Source organism: Arabidopsis thaliana, chromosome 3 (assembly GCF_000001735.4).
Source record: "Arabidopsis thaliana chromosome 3, partial sequence".
NCBI classification, from domain to species: domain Eukaryota; kingdom Viridiplantae; phylum Streptophyta; class Magnoliopsida; order Brassicales; family Brassicaceae; genus Arabidopsis; species Arabidopsis thaliana.
In genome coordinates this window covers 18,752,947-18,765,491 of record NC_003074.8, presented here as the reverse complement: position 1 = coordinate 18,765,491, position 12,545 = coordinate 18,752,947, and the positions used below count along the sequence as shown (strand labels likewise).

General features: G+C 33.8%; 4 protein-coding genes across 6 annotated transcripts; 1 reads left to right on the top strand and 3 right to left on the bottom strand.

Annotated features, from left to right (window-relative positions):
• The first annotated feature begins 1,435 nt into the window (after window positions 1-1,435).
• On the top strand, window positions 1,436-4,486 carry AT3G50560 (NAD(P)-binding Rossmann-fold superfamily protein). The gene is made up of 5 exons (NM_114916.4): window positions 1,436-1,798; window positions 2,661-2,926; window positions 3,346-3,439; window positions 3,545-3,656; window positions 4,041-4,486. Exons 1-5 carry the CDS (start codon window positions 1,657-1,659, stop codon window positions 4,243-4,245), a joined length of 819 nt encoding a protein of 272 aa, NP_566935.1. The 5' UTR covers window positions 1,436-1,656; the 3' UTR covers window positions 4,246-4,486.
• A 294-nt stretch (window positions 4,487-4,780) lies between these two features.
• AT3G50550 (uncharacterized protein) lies at window positions 4,781-6,144 on the bottom strand. Of its 2 annotated transcripts, none has more exons than NM_114915.4 (4): window positions 5,876-6,144; window positions 5,648-5,790; window positions 5,360-5,410; window positions 4,781-5,227 (listed from the first exon to the last, which is right to left on the bottom strand). In NM_114915.4, the coding sequence occupies exons 1-3, from the start codon at window positions 6,004-6,006 to the stop codon at window positions 5,397-5,399; spliced, it is 288 nt and encodes a 95-aa protein (NP_566934.1). In that variant the 5' UTR covers window positions 6,007-6,144; the 3' UTR covers window positions 4,781-5,227; window positions 5,360-5,396. The 2 variants fall into 2 exon arrangements, with proteins under 2 accessions (NP_566934.1, NP_850675.1); NM_180344.1 differs by having other exon boundaries at window positions 5,053-5,227; window positions 5,648-5,716; window positions 5,946-6,029.
• Window positions 6,145-7,247: 1,103 nt separating this feature from the next.
• AT3G50540 (uncharacterized protein) lies at window positions 7,248-7,743 on the bottom strand (the record flags this gene model as incomplete). Its single annotated transcript, NM_114914.2, has 3 exons — window positions 7,248-7,426; window positions 7,503-7,569; window positions 7,669-7,743. 3 exons carry the CDS (start codon window positions 7,741-7,743, stop codon window positions 7,248-7,250), a joined length of 321 nt encoding a protein of 106 aa, NP_190623.2.
• A 603-nt stretch (window positions 7,744-8,346) lies between these two features.
• Window positions 8,347-12,155, bottom strand: CRK (CDPK-related kinase). Of its 2 annotated transcripts, NM_114913.4 has the most exons (11): window positions 11,102-12,155; window positions 10,866-10,996; window positions 10,736-10,777; window positions 10,548-10,656; window positions 10,387-10,465; window positions 9,997-10,293; window positions 9,817-9,929; window positions 9,632-9,739; window positions 9,480-9,542; window positions 9,227-9,394; window positions 8,347-9,142 (listed from the first exon to the last, which is right to left on the bottom strand). In NM_114913.4, the coding sequence occupies exons 1-11, from the start codon at window positions 11,657-11,659 to the stop codon at window positions 9,005-9,007; spliced, it is 1,806 nt and encodes a 601-aa protein (NP_190622.1). In that variant the 5' UTR covers window positions 11,660-12,155; the 3' UTR covers window positions 8,347-9,004. The 2 variants fall into 2 exon arrangements, with proteins under 2 accessions (NP_190622.1, NP_001190048.1); NM_001203119.1 differs by having other exon boundaries at window positions 8,719-9,142; window positions 9,997-10,465; window positions 11,102-11,951.
• Window positions 12,156-12,545: the final 390 nt, after the last annotated feature.

The window sequence follows — 12,545 nt, the reverse complement described above, 5'->3', positions numbered from 1 at the left end:
GCCACTTTTTCATATATATATATATATATATATATATATATTTTTGTTCAAGTTTATCTCCTCCGTATTTGAAAGATCCTTTTTGTTGTTGCAAGAATCTATCAATCCTTATCTTCCGCAGTTCACATTCACATATCCCATCTAAGATATCTCATATCAGTCGTAGGATAATCTTTGATAAATCTAAAAGCAAGAGTAATGTTAATCTTTAACAAATAAAAGAAAGAGTAATGTAAGTTAATTTGAGTATATTAAAAAAAAAATGCAAGAGTAAATGTTCTTGATCATTCATAATTCTAAAAGCACGAGGGTAATGTTATCGGCAATCCTAATCACCTTTGTTAAGGATATAGTAGTGGTGACACGAACACAAATAAATATAACTTTGTAACCGATATAAGAATCGGTGACCATTATTTTTGATTCCCTTTTTTTTGGTAACGCTTTCCATACCGCTTTGTAATTAGTCATTCTAAAATCAGTAAGCTCTATACCGCAACGGTAAAAAAAAGTTATCAATCAGAGCCCACATTAAAAACTAAATTAAATATAAGGATATACATGTCATGTAATGTATCTAGAAACTTCGATGAAATACATTTGTATGTATATGTTTGAAATGCCTATGAGCTGTTGACAGAAGAGGAAAGGGGGCAGCAAATGTCCAACTTGTAAGACAAAAATAAAAGCCAAATCTATATACAAAAATCAAAAGGGGTAATCTCATAATAATAATCCCCTTAAAAAGAGAGCATATGGGTCAACCTATTTAATAAATTGTTATCATATTCATTACTTTTCTTCATTTCTTATAAGAAATATATATAAACTCTTTAAAATGTGCATACAAAATTCCTTAATTTTATGTGAAAGTTATTAATCATCAATAAATTAAGTTTTAACATCACATTAAATTTAACATTACAAGCCTACAAAACAATACTATAAGGGTTCTCTCCTACTCTTTCCTATAATTCACAAAAGTTTCTATAGTTTCTTATTATTCAGAAATGCATAAAAATACTATTAATTTTTAATGTTAAACAATTTAGAACGACCAAATCATAAAAAAGTGCAATGAAAAATTCGCATATGGTATATTGACCAATAGATCGAAATAAAATCCTCGACCACGTAATTTACAAAAGTCGGTCGACCTTATATGGGTCTTTTCGAAACATCTTGTAGAGTCTAACAAGTAAGAACCAATTGCTATATTTTCTTCCACATGACATGTCTCTTTGTCTAAGAACCACACTATCCATTGGACAGTACCATCTTTCACCTAGAACACATATATTATATATATATAGAATATTAATAATTCGATAAAGGTATACGTATACTTATGCAAATTGTTACATCATTGCAATGTTAAAATTATATAATTGCTATCAAAGGAAATGAAACTTTTCTGATATAATGACAAAGAAAGGTGTGTATATATGTATATATAACAACCAAAAATTTATCTAGTCCACAAGAATATTTCTCTCTCTCACTCTCTCAACACAATCTTATTAAAGGCCTAGGTTAAGGGGACACAACATAAACTAAAATTTTCTTATAATTATTTTTCACTATTTATCGATTTTATCCATAGAGAAGTAGCTATAAAGAGAAGAAGGTGGAGAAAGGAAAGATCATAAAGTATCGATGATGAGAAACGTAGGGAGTTCGAGCTCTGGCAGCAAAGGCATAGCGGCCGTAGTCGGCGTTGGTCCAAAGCTCGGTCGCTCCATCGCTCGGAAGTTTGCTCACGAAGGCTACACCGTCGCCATCCTCGCTCGTGATCTTGGTTTGATTCCTTTTCTTTCTCTCTTTTCATTTTGTTTTTTGCTTTTCTTTTTATCCATATCTTTATCTATTCATACACTATACACACCCACATGTTTCCATGTATAAATATGATTTTTTCTATATATGTTCCCATGGGAATTTTCTTCTTCATTTTTATTCCAATGAAGAAAAGGAATTGCGGCAGTTTTCTTCGCAAAATGAGTTATTTTTGAAGCCTTGAACAAACAAAAAAGGAGAGTTATTTTTAGAATGTTTTTCTTCGCTGGATTTCTGCTTTTGGCAAATATTAATGTGGCTGACTCACACCACACAGTCACACACACACACTGACACACATACATGCATATTAATCAATATATAATTTATAGTCAAAAGGTGCATTTTAAATGTATATTTGGTTATAAAAAAAAAAGATTTTGGGTTTATACATCAGTATTCACTATTCAGTACTTCACTATAGGCTTAACTGGTTCGTAAGACATAGTACTAATAGTGGAAATTTTTCAGTGTAAATAAATGTGTCGATAAATTCAGCTTTTTAAGAACCAGTACAGTGAAAACTTATTTGATTAAATTTAAATAATTTTGTTTTTGTTTGACACAAAAGATACTTTTTCATTCTGTTCGGTGATGAGAACATTAAACTGGTTTCCATTTGACTATAATAATAAATAGTTTTCTTCATCCCTCCATGTATATGAAATAGTTACTAAGTTACGCCCATCAGCTAATATTAATCACAAAACGGTGCACTTATTGCCGATCCACTACAAAAAATATATATAACACTTTTTTTTAGTAACACTTAAGGATATACTCAGGTTGGTCACTCTCTTAATATAGTCGGGTAAATTGTGCAGGTAGGTTATCTAGAGTAGCAGAAGAGATAGCAAGAGAAGAGAAAGCACAAGTGTTTGCTATAAGAATTGATTGTGCAGATCCAAGAAGTGTAAGAGAAGCCTTCGAAGGAGTATTGTCGTTAGGGTTCGTGGAGGTTTTAGTGTACAATGCTTATCATTCTTCTTACGCAAGTCACCATCCCACTTCTTTCACCCACATTCCTTTTCAATCTTTCCAAACATCTATCTCTGTCTCTGTCTTCGCTGCATTTCTTTGCGCTCAACAGGTGATATTTCTTGAAATCGCGATTAGTTATTATATACGAAACAATATTATGTTTTCTTTTGAAATCCCTCGCATGTTGGTCATGGCCCAAAAACCCTAGAATATAAGGTTTGATCAGGATAATCTTTGTATTGACTCATAATTTATCAAAAACACTTGTTAATATTATTGGAAGCGTCATTTTTTATTAGACTTTTAATGTTTTAGTTAAAATAGATAAGATTATTTCCACAAGAAGTAAATTTTTAATAGATTACTTAATCATTTGTTGATGTGCTAGTTGTACCAAATCCTGTTTTTATTTTATGTCAGGAAGCAGAAGCGTAAATGTTATAGTGAATGATTTCGACACTTCAATTTCTTTAAAAAGCTTCTTATTTCTAAGGTTTATATTTGATTTATAATAAATGGTACCAAAAGGTTACTCCCGGGATGATGGAGAAAGGAAAAGGAACTATACTCTTCACCGGTTGCTCGGCGTCTTTGAATGGCATTGCTGGTTTCTCCGAACTATGTAACTTTCTCAAGATTTTTAAAAATGATTTTATTTAAATTTTTCGCAAAAAAATATATTAATTAATGGGTTAGTCACTGAAGAAAATATATGAAATTGGCACAGGCTGTGGGAAATTTGCGTTGAGGGCACTGTCTCAATGCTTAGCAAAAGAATATCAAGCTTTTGGAATACATGTGGCTCATGTTATCATCGACGGTGTGGTTGGACCTCCAAGGTACACACAATTATGTGATCATTTTCCATTATAATTGAATTAGAACCACAAATATCTGTCCGAAAAAGGCTCTTTTAACTTTTTATACCTTCCACAAACGGCAAGATTCTGATCCAAACCGACAAGATTCTTACCTCAAAAAAAAATCGCAAATAAAGAATCATGTAGCTCCACTTCTTATTTATTTGCTATTTTTTTCTAGCAAATGGAAACCATTTTTTGATTCCATAGCCTCTATTTCATTATCTTCTATCGGTCAAATATGAAAAAGAGTCCCCACACTCACAACGGTCCACTCTATTGACACATTTAAGCATTTGAAGATATTACAAAATGAAATAGTATCGCATATATAGATAAAATCTCTTGAAAATGTGTTTTCAGAGAAACAAACATCCCTCCCCGAGGAATGGTCGCAGAGCAATCATTCAACGTAGGAGGCGAAGATGGAGAAGGAGAAGGAGAAAGCTCGGGAGTGATGGGAATGGATCCTGATGTATTGGCTCAAACTTATTGGTATCTCCATGTTCAAGACCGGAGAGCTTGGACACATGAACTCGATATCCGACCATCAAACCCAAATTTCTAGCTAGTACTTAAAAAAAAATACAAGTTGATTGGTTTATGATTTTATTCAATGCTATTTTAGCCAAATGTGTATGTATGTGTATTCTTGTGTTTGTAATGTAATTAAGTATTTAAAAGGGTTGGTTTATGATTGGCGTGAATAAGCTATCAATCTCTTATCTATTAATAGTTTCATTTTGTTCTTTAGTTTGCATGACTTTAGAGATGATGGTTTTGTCTTGTCGGCTAAGGCTTGAACTTTTTTTGTGGCATTAAGTTTAAAAAGGTACAAGTGCCTTGGTGTTTAAATTCGGGACACAAGAAGATCCGACAAGTCATGTGAATGGACTTAAGATCCGATCACAAAATAAAAAGGGACCCCCTTAAAGGTAAACTAGAAACAATGGTCCTTAAGTGTTGTCACGTCAAGGAACTACTCTATGTTTCGGGGTCCATTTTTTCACACGAGAGTAAAACTTTGGTGATAGTCAAGTCATCAAGAGATCATTAACGAGTCTTGTAGCTTTCTTATACTTCTAGAATAACAAAATAAAAGTACAGATAAGCATTGGTGACAAGAACACACTGAGAGTTTTCTTTGACTACACATTTGTGCTAGCATTGTGTTATTGTATTGCGTAAAGAAGCGAAAACTAGACCAGGAACAGTGAGTTAAAGAAGTTGCATGCCACCCCAAAAATCATGAATACCGGTAGTTCGCTAAGAGTAGGCTTAGTACAATCATAAGACGATCATATATGACAAGCGAACTTATGAGTGATTCGAACACAAGTTTACAAATAGTCTTTGGGGCTAGCCATTCTAAAATCGTTAAACCCTCTGAAGAAACTTATATAAGTGTGAAGAGAACAATAATCTCCATTGCATTAACAAATGTTTTCGACATCTCTGGTATTAAGAGCATGTATAGAAATAGTATATGATTTACCTTAGCAATAGATGATCTTTGATAAACTGCTTCTTTCATGCTCCTACCTTTTATCCTGATAAGGATACGATCACAAGAAGAACGAAATCATATAACAGAGAGATAGATCCAAACAAACATGGAGCTGTTCCAACAACAACATAGAACAACAAAATGTTCCACTAATAGTAGTCACTTTATGATTTACCTTAAAAAAAGCTTCTCAGCTAAGAAATGTGTACGAGTCAATCTTGTTTCCCTAAAACCAAATCCCAACAGAGATTTTAGTAAAACAAGTTATATATATATATATATATATAGCAACATTCCCCAATTTCTAGCAAGAACTTGAATGATCCAATTCCAATTCAATGATTTCCCTCAAAAATTAAACAAGTGTTCCTAATTTGTTAGTCTATCAAAAGATTCATAAACCCTAAATTGATGCAAACAAAGAACAAATCAAGATCCATAATTAAACCCTAAATTGATAAACCTTTGAGTAGACGAGTGACTTTATCAACAAGGGAGTCTTCTTCTTCTTCCTCCTCCTCATCATCATCATCTTCTTCATCGTCGTCATCAGAATCCGAATTCGAATCAGTGTAATCATCTTCGCTTGATTCGCTATCATCTCCACTGAATCGAGTAATTCCAGAATCAGATCCAAAAAACTTCAGATTCCGATCCAGAACCGATAAATCATCGTGAAATACGCAAATACCTCAGATTCCGATCTTCTTCTTCATCGTCTTCGTCGCTACTCTCGCCATCGGTATCATCATCATCATCATCGTCTTCGTCGTATTCCTCATCTGAGCTATAAATATCGACGATCTCCTTTTCGTCCGCCATGGAAATTTCAAAAAAAGCAAACGGCTTTTGATTTTTCTTAAGAAACCATTAAAACTTTGTCGGAGCCCCGACTGGGATCCGTTTGGCTGTCGTGTGCAATTTACTGTTGGATCCTTTATCCTTTCTTAAATGTTTTTTTTTTGTTAAACATTGATTTCATTGAAGTTAAATAGAAACTGAAGACATAATGTGATGAATCAATACGAATTATTTTATTTTATTTTGCATTTGAGGATTTTGTCATTTTACCTTAAATATTTTACATTTTGTTATTTTCTTATATCTAAAAAATAATTTTACATATTATGTTTGAGTTTATTTTGTTCCATTTCTTTTGGGATTTAGTGTTTGTTATTAAGTATATATTGTATATAAAAAATATTCTCAAATGTATAGTTTTTAAGTGACCAAAATGACAAATATAATATCTTTGAAGTAAATAGTAAATCCAAAAAATTTGGGCGCCAAAATGGCAAATCAAGAACAGTCCCTAATTTGATCCTCATGGAGGATTTGCATGAAACATAAGAGTTATTGGCTTGAAAGACTTCTTTGGCTAATTTGGAAAACATATAAATGATTGTTTTTTTTTTGGGATAAATAAATAGTAATACTTATTTGTTGGTGTAATCCTCGATTTATTTATTCTAATAACCTCATTTTTCACATTTTTTTTAATTTCACTAAAACTAATGAGTTTGCTCTAAAATAATTAATTTACAAGTGACAATGCTGCTTAACCTAGCAAAATTCAATTTCTACAAGCTAAAAAAATACAAAAATTATATATTATTCAACATACACGATGACTTTTGCATTTTCCCCAAAACCCATCATTTTTTTTGTATTGCAAATTTGAGGGACTGCTAAATGCCTTGTCTTCTTCACTTCTCTTGTCGATAGCCAACATTGTACACCCATAGAAAAAGAGTAAGCGTAGAATATGGAAAGCGTAAAGTCAACTTTAGATCAAAATGTTCTAAAGTTGCGATACTAACATCTAATCTCGGTTGCCCTTAAATATATTGGAACAAATGCGACACATGATTTCTATGTTTGGTTTAAGAATGCTTGTGTTTTCAATATCTTATTTATATTTAGTACTTACTGTTTATACATGTTTAAGGAAGATAAGAAAAGAGTGAAAACCTTCTCAAGAGAATTAAATTTTAAAAATATAAGAGCATGTATATGGGTGATACTCATATAGTATCATAGGGGCTATTACATATATGGGTACTTTATGGCCCAAAAATTAGGGATTGAGCATTTTCATAAAGGGCTAACAGGATAAAGCATTTTCTGTGAATGAGATTGACTAATTTACCCCTGTAATTTAGCTCCATCAACACATCTTTTCTTCTTCTTTCGACTTCACGATCCTTCCGCCACCAACAATCCCTCCGCCACCAACGACTGTCTGATGAACCCAATAAACAATTAATTGGTTTTTGATGTAAGAAAACTAAACCCTAAAAAGATACTGCATAAGGAACCCAAATGTTTCAACTTTAGAGAATAACCAAATTGTGATGATGAGTTTTTGATGGTGATGATGAGTTTCTGAACATCGGATCATGCAAATCCACTCAAACCCAATCTTCACCTTCTATATGTGTAGATATGTGCGTATATACACAAGTATTTGTACGGCGGTGCTACCGGCTCACCATCGCCACCGTAGTCCATCATGTCGTCAACCCATAATTTCATCTCCCCTTCATCCACCACCACCATTAATTCTTCTCAAATCAAACACAAACTTCGATTCAAACAACAAAATCATTTCAAATCCTAATAATGATAAGCCTTTCGATCATCTTCTTCATCTCTGGTTTCTCATTTCACCATCAATCCAAGCTTCTCGGGATCTTCATATCTCTTTGGTTTGAAAGTAAACAAAGTAATAAAAGGTTAAATCCGTATTTTGATTATTTAGAAGTGCCTAATCCCATAAGCATTTGAGAAAGGCCCCAATTTTACAATACCACACTTTATTGTGCCAATCCCATAATTGATCCTAGTATCATAAAGAATTTTTTAGTACTATTTATAATGTTTGTTTATTGTTTGAGATTTTTATGATACTCCTACAAAATGTGTTTGCATTGGTGAGATCGGTTTAAATATATAAAAAAAAAAATTTGCAAAATCAAAAAGTAATATATTAAAACATAGGATTACAAAAGATTTTTTTTTTCTTTCTCTGATTTGAGCAAAAACGCTGACCAATCGTGTGCTGCCACATCACCTGATACTAAGTATCAAAGGTATCAGTACAATTATACGGATCAGGCCCAAATACATGGTTTGATCTATTAAAATATAATTTTTGGGCTACTGATACCCAAAATAAATCACCTATGTACATGGTCTAAGCAAGAGAGTAATAAACTTGATTGCATAGAAAACATGATTTCTTACAAAAGTACCTTCAAAATCTAGACATGCATTTCCTGTGTAGCAAGAACTTCTTACATCAAACTGATTCATAAAAGACAACCTCACATTTGGTAGAGGCTCTTGGGATTTTGAGGAGTTTCTCGACTTCATCTTTTGTTGAATGAGAATCCAAATGTAGAGTGAGTTTCTTGAGGAGAGCACAATTCTCTAGGAAGCACTAACTTCATTTGTGGCACATGTCCAGCGAATGTGAATTTGAAATCATCAAACTCATAGTATTATGATTTTTTTGAAAAATAATAATTTGATAGAGAAAAAAATTTGGAAATAAGATTGGTGTCAAAAAAAGCAAAATCTAAAAATGTCAGAAATATCATCAATCGTCATAAGTTACCAAATTTGGGGAAAATATCATATCATTCTCTACAAAACTAACACACTTCTCTCTTTTTTTGCTACACTCATTTTTTTTTATAATCTTTGCTTCTCAGCTTTCATAACAAAAGTCAAAAGCCACATATTATAACTCCTAGGAGAATGAGACCTTAGAGCTCAGACAAATTTCATACATATCATTCAAAGTTTCAAAACCCTTCTAATGAGCTTTGATCGTGCGGCTAGACACACCATGTAGCAATTTCACAAATCCGAGAAAGCTAAGCTTCCCATCGGTATGTCTAAGCCAATCGTGAAGCACTGCGTGAACCGGTACAGAAGGGCCAAGACCAAGTTCCTGAGGTAAGTTTAACCAATGAGTTAATTTGAGCATTTCCAAAGACTTTAAACAGACTTGTATAAAGAGGCAAAAGAGACAGACCGAAGCGAGTTCATCGATCATGATTGGTCGGTTCCCTTCCTTTTCGAAAAGCTCATAAGCACAACGAGCGTGTTGTTCCCATCGATCAAGAGCTTCTAGCTGGTGAACACTCAATGCCGCTGCACAGAATTCCTCAAAGTCCATTCTTCTATATTGAAGAGCACTCAGCTACAAAGATGGTCCAATAAGATTTTCAATCACCAAGTCAAACTGTATGGTTTAAACATTGAATAGAAAGAATCAAGGCTCTTACTTGTCCTAAGAACTCTGGAATACGTGAGTCCTTCATCGCATCTGTTGCCATTTTCATCAGAGCCTAACAAAGAGAGTTCGAGCCAGTGTCATGATGTTAACCAAAACATACCAGAAGATAAACTGAAACAGGACGGAAGATAGAAAACTTACTGATTTGATGTTTTCTAGACTTATGGTTCCGTTCTTACTAGGTTCTAACAAAGCAAACTGCTCTCTCAGATAAAACAGTTCATCAACCGTAAGTGTTTTCGATAAAGCCTGCAAGCAAATGGCGAACGGTAAGTGAAAACAAAGTGACCTTTTAAGTAGAAATACTGAAAAACTGATCCACTCACTCTTAATGCAGCTTTACGGAGAGATGATGATCGTAAATAAGCTCTCATAAGTTTGAAAACCAGAATATCCATTGGAACCTTTGCGTCGTTTGAGTCCTTTATCCATGGATGACCTGAAACAATAAACAAGATTACAAATCTTTTCACATTGAAACAATTTTGTATGCATTCTACACTTACTTAAGGCTTGAGCAGCTGTTAATCTTTTACGCGGATCTTTGTTTAGCAACCGCTTTACAAAATCTCTTGCCTCTGAAGATAACAAAGGCCAAGGAGGGTCATCAAAACTTGGATCAGCTTTTAGAACAGCACGAAAGATTCCTGATTCTGTCCTAGCCCAAAACGGTCGGCTTCCACACAATAGAATATATACAATCACACCAACACTCCAAATATCAGCTTCTGTACTGTAAGATCTATGCAGAACTTCAGGTGCTACATAGTATGCACTACCAACAATGTCATTGAGCCTCTCATCTGCAAATGCAATTGTCAACGCATATAAGCAAATGCTGGTCTCTAGGTTCTGGAATCTAAGTTTACATATAGCATATAATCTAAGGGCTTTACCTGGTCTCACGTAATCTGACAAACCGAAATCTATTGCCTTCAATTGAGAGGTGTCTTCTTTTGAGGTAAAAAGAAAATTCTGATCCAAACAGTTTAAGTGAACTTCATAAAGATTGCAATGAACATCAAATGTATAAGTACCAATAAAGAGCTTTTAGTACCTCTGGTTTAAGATCTCTGTGTACAACGCCTTGCAGATGACAAAAAGCAACCACATTCAATATTTGTATCATAACGGTCTTTGCATCCTCCTCTGTGTACTTCCCACCTCTGCATATTAAAAACCACCAAGTTCAGTAAAAACAATACCAAAACAATCCTACTTCTAAAGTGGCTAAAACCTCTTTACCTTGAAAGTATTCTATCCAAAAGCTCTCCTCCTTCACATAGTCTAAACCAACAGAGACAGAAACACTTGTTAAGCCTCGCTAATAATGCCAATTCCCAAGCTGATAAGTTAGAGCAAAAAGTGAGCTTACTCCATCACTATATAGACATTATCATGATCCTCATAAGCATCATAGAAATGAGGAAGATTGTTATGACCAGACAAAGCCCTCAATATCTTCACTTCCCTTCTCACATCTTCAATTGCAATAGCCGTCGTCATCTACACAACACAATCACCAAACAGGACATATCACATTCAATAGTTCTGCAAATATCATCTCTAATTCACCAGATCTCGTCACTAACAAACCATAGAAACACTAACCTTTGCTTTGGGAATGACTTTAACCGCGACTTGTTGACCTTTATTATCACCCTTCTTAAACTTAGCAGCACAAGTATAACCAAAATGACCACGACCAACTTCATCACCAAGCTCATACTTACTCGCAAAACTCTTGGAAAAACCAAAGCTTTTATCCAATCCAACACCACCTCCTTCAGCTTCACTACCTTCAGGGATCGCCGACGAATTAGGCTTCACAGAACCATGCCTTCTCGCTAAAACAGCTCTGATATGTTTAGCCGGAGACGGAGGAGGAAACGGCCGTTTAAAGAATCGCTTCGGAGTCGAATTAGTCGAATTAGTCGCCGGAGATCTCGCCGGAGTCTTCTTGGAGAAGAAATAGTGAGCTGGACTTGGACTATAAAAAGGGAAAAACGGAGACTTTTTGCCTTCATTGTTCGTTGTTGTTACACACTGATCTTCACCATTAACGGAAGAGCTCGAAGGCTTGACGGATTCAGACGCCGGAAGTGGACTATTCCTCGCCGGAGTTTGATCGGAATTAGATGAATTCGGTTTCGAAGTACATAGACCCATTTAAGAATCTCTCAACATCACACGAAATCAAAATCTCAATTGTATCATTACCGAAATCAAAAAACAAACAAAACCCAGAAATCAAAACAAGTAAAAATTCAAACTTTTGAATCTTGCAAAGATAAAAACTGGATTTTTATAATTTTTGAAGGAAGTGAAAATTGTTGTTGTTTGCTTATTCTTTGTTTTGGAATTGAGTACTTTGTCAATGGCGAATTCCAAAGCGAAAGATTTGGATCCAAAGAGAATGAGTTAAAAAGAGAAACGACGATACGTTCGCTTTTTAATTAACAACATTGAACAAAACTACTAATTACACAATTAACTAGTGTTTTTTCCTAATCAGTTTAACTTAATTAATTTTTTATTGGTGACTATAGTTAATACGTGTATATAAAAAGACAAAGCCGAAGCTAGAAAATAGGAGAATTCGGTGAAATTTTGCCAAATTTATACTATAGACTATAGAGTGTGAATTATTTTGTGTACTTTGGTATGAAGATAAGAATTTTGGTATTATCACAATCATCATGAAAATAAAGGCTAACTAACTTCATTGATTATAGTTGTTTATTTGGATAAGTTATTTTTGGGAGGAGAAATTAATTGGAACAATTTAATAGACATTGACAGGGTATTGTATTATTATACATATACAGATGCATTTATAATCCTGCCAACTCTTGAATGTGCATTAGATTTCATTTCAGGTCATCTTTTTTTTTGTTTGGTAAGGCCACTAATATTAAGTTAACCAATCATAATTTCATATTATGGATTTTAATTGGAATCTAGCGTTTTGTTTTTTTTTTCCATTTGTTAGACTATTTACTTTTCTTTATAATTTTTTTTTGTGATTTTTATTCAAGCGAAGTAGGGTTTTCAA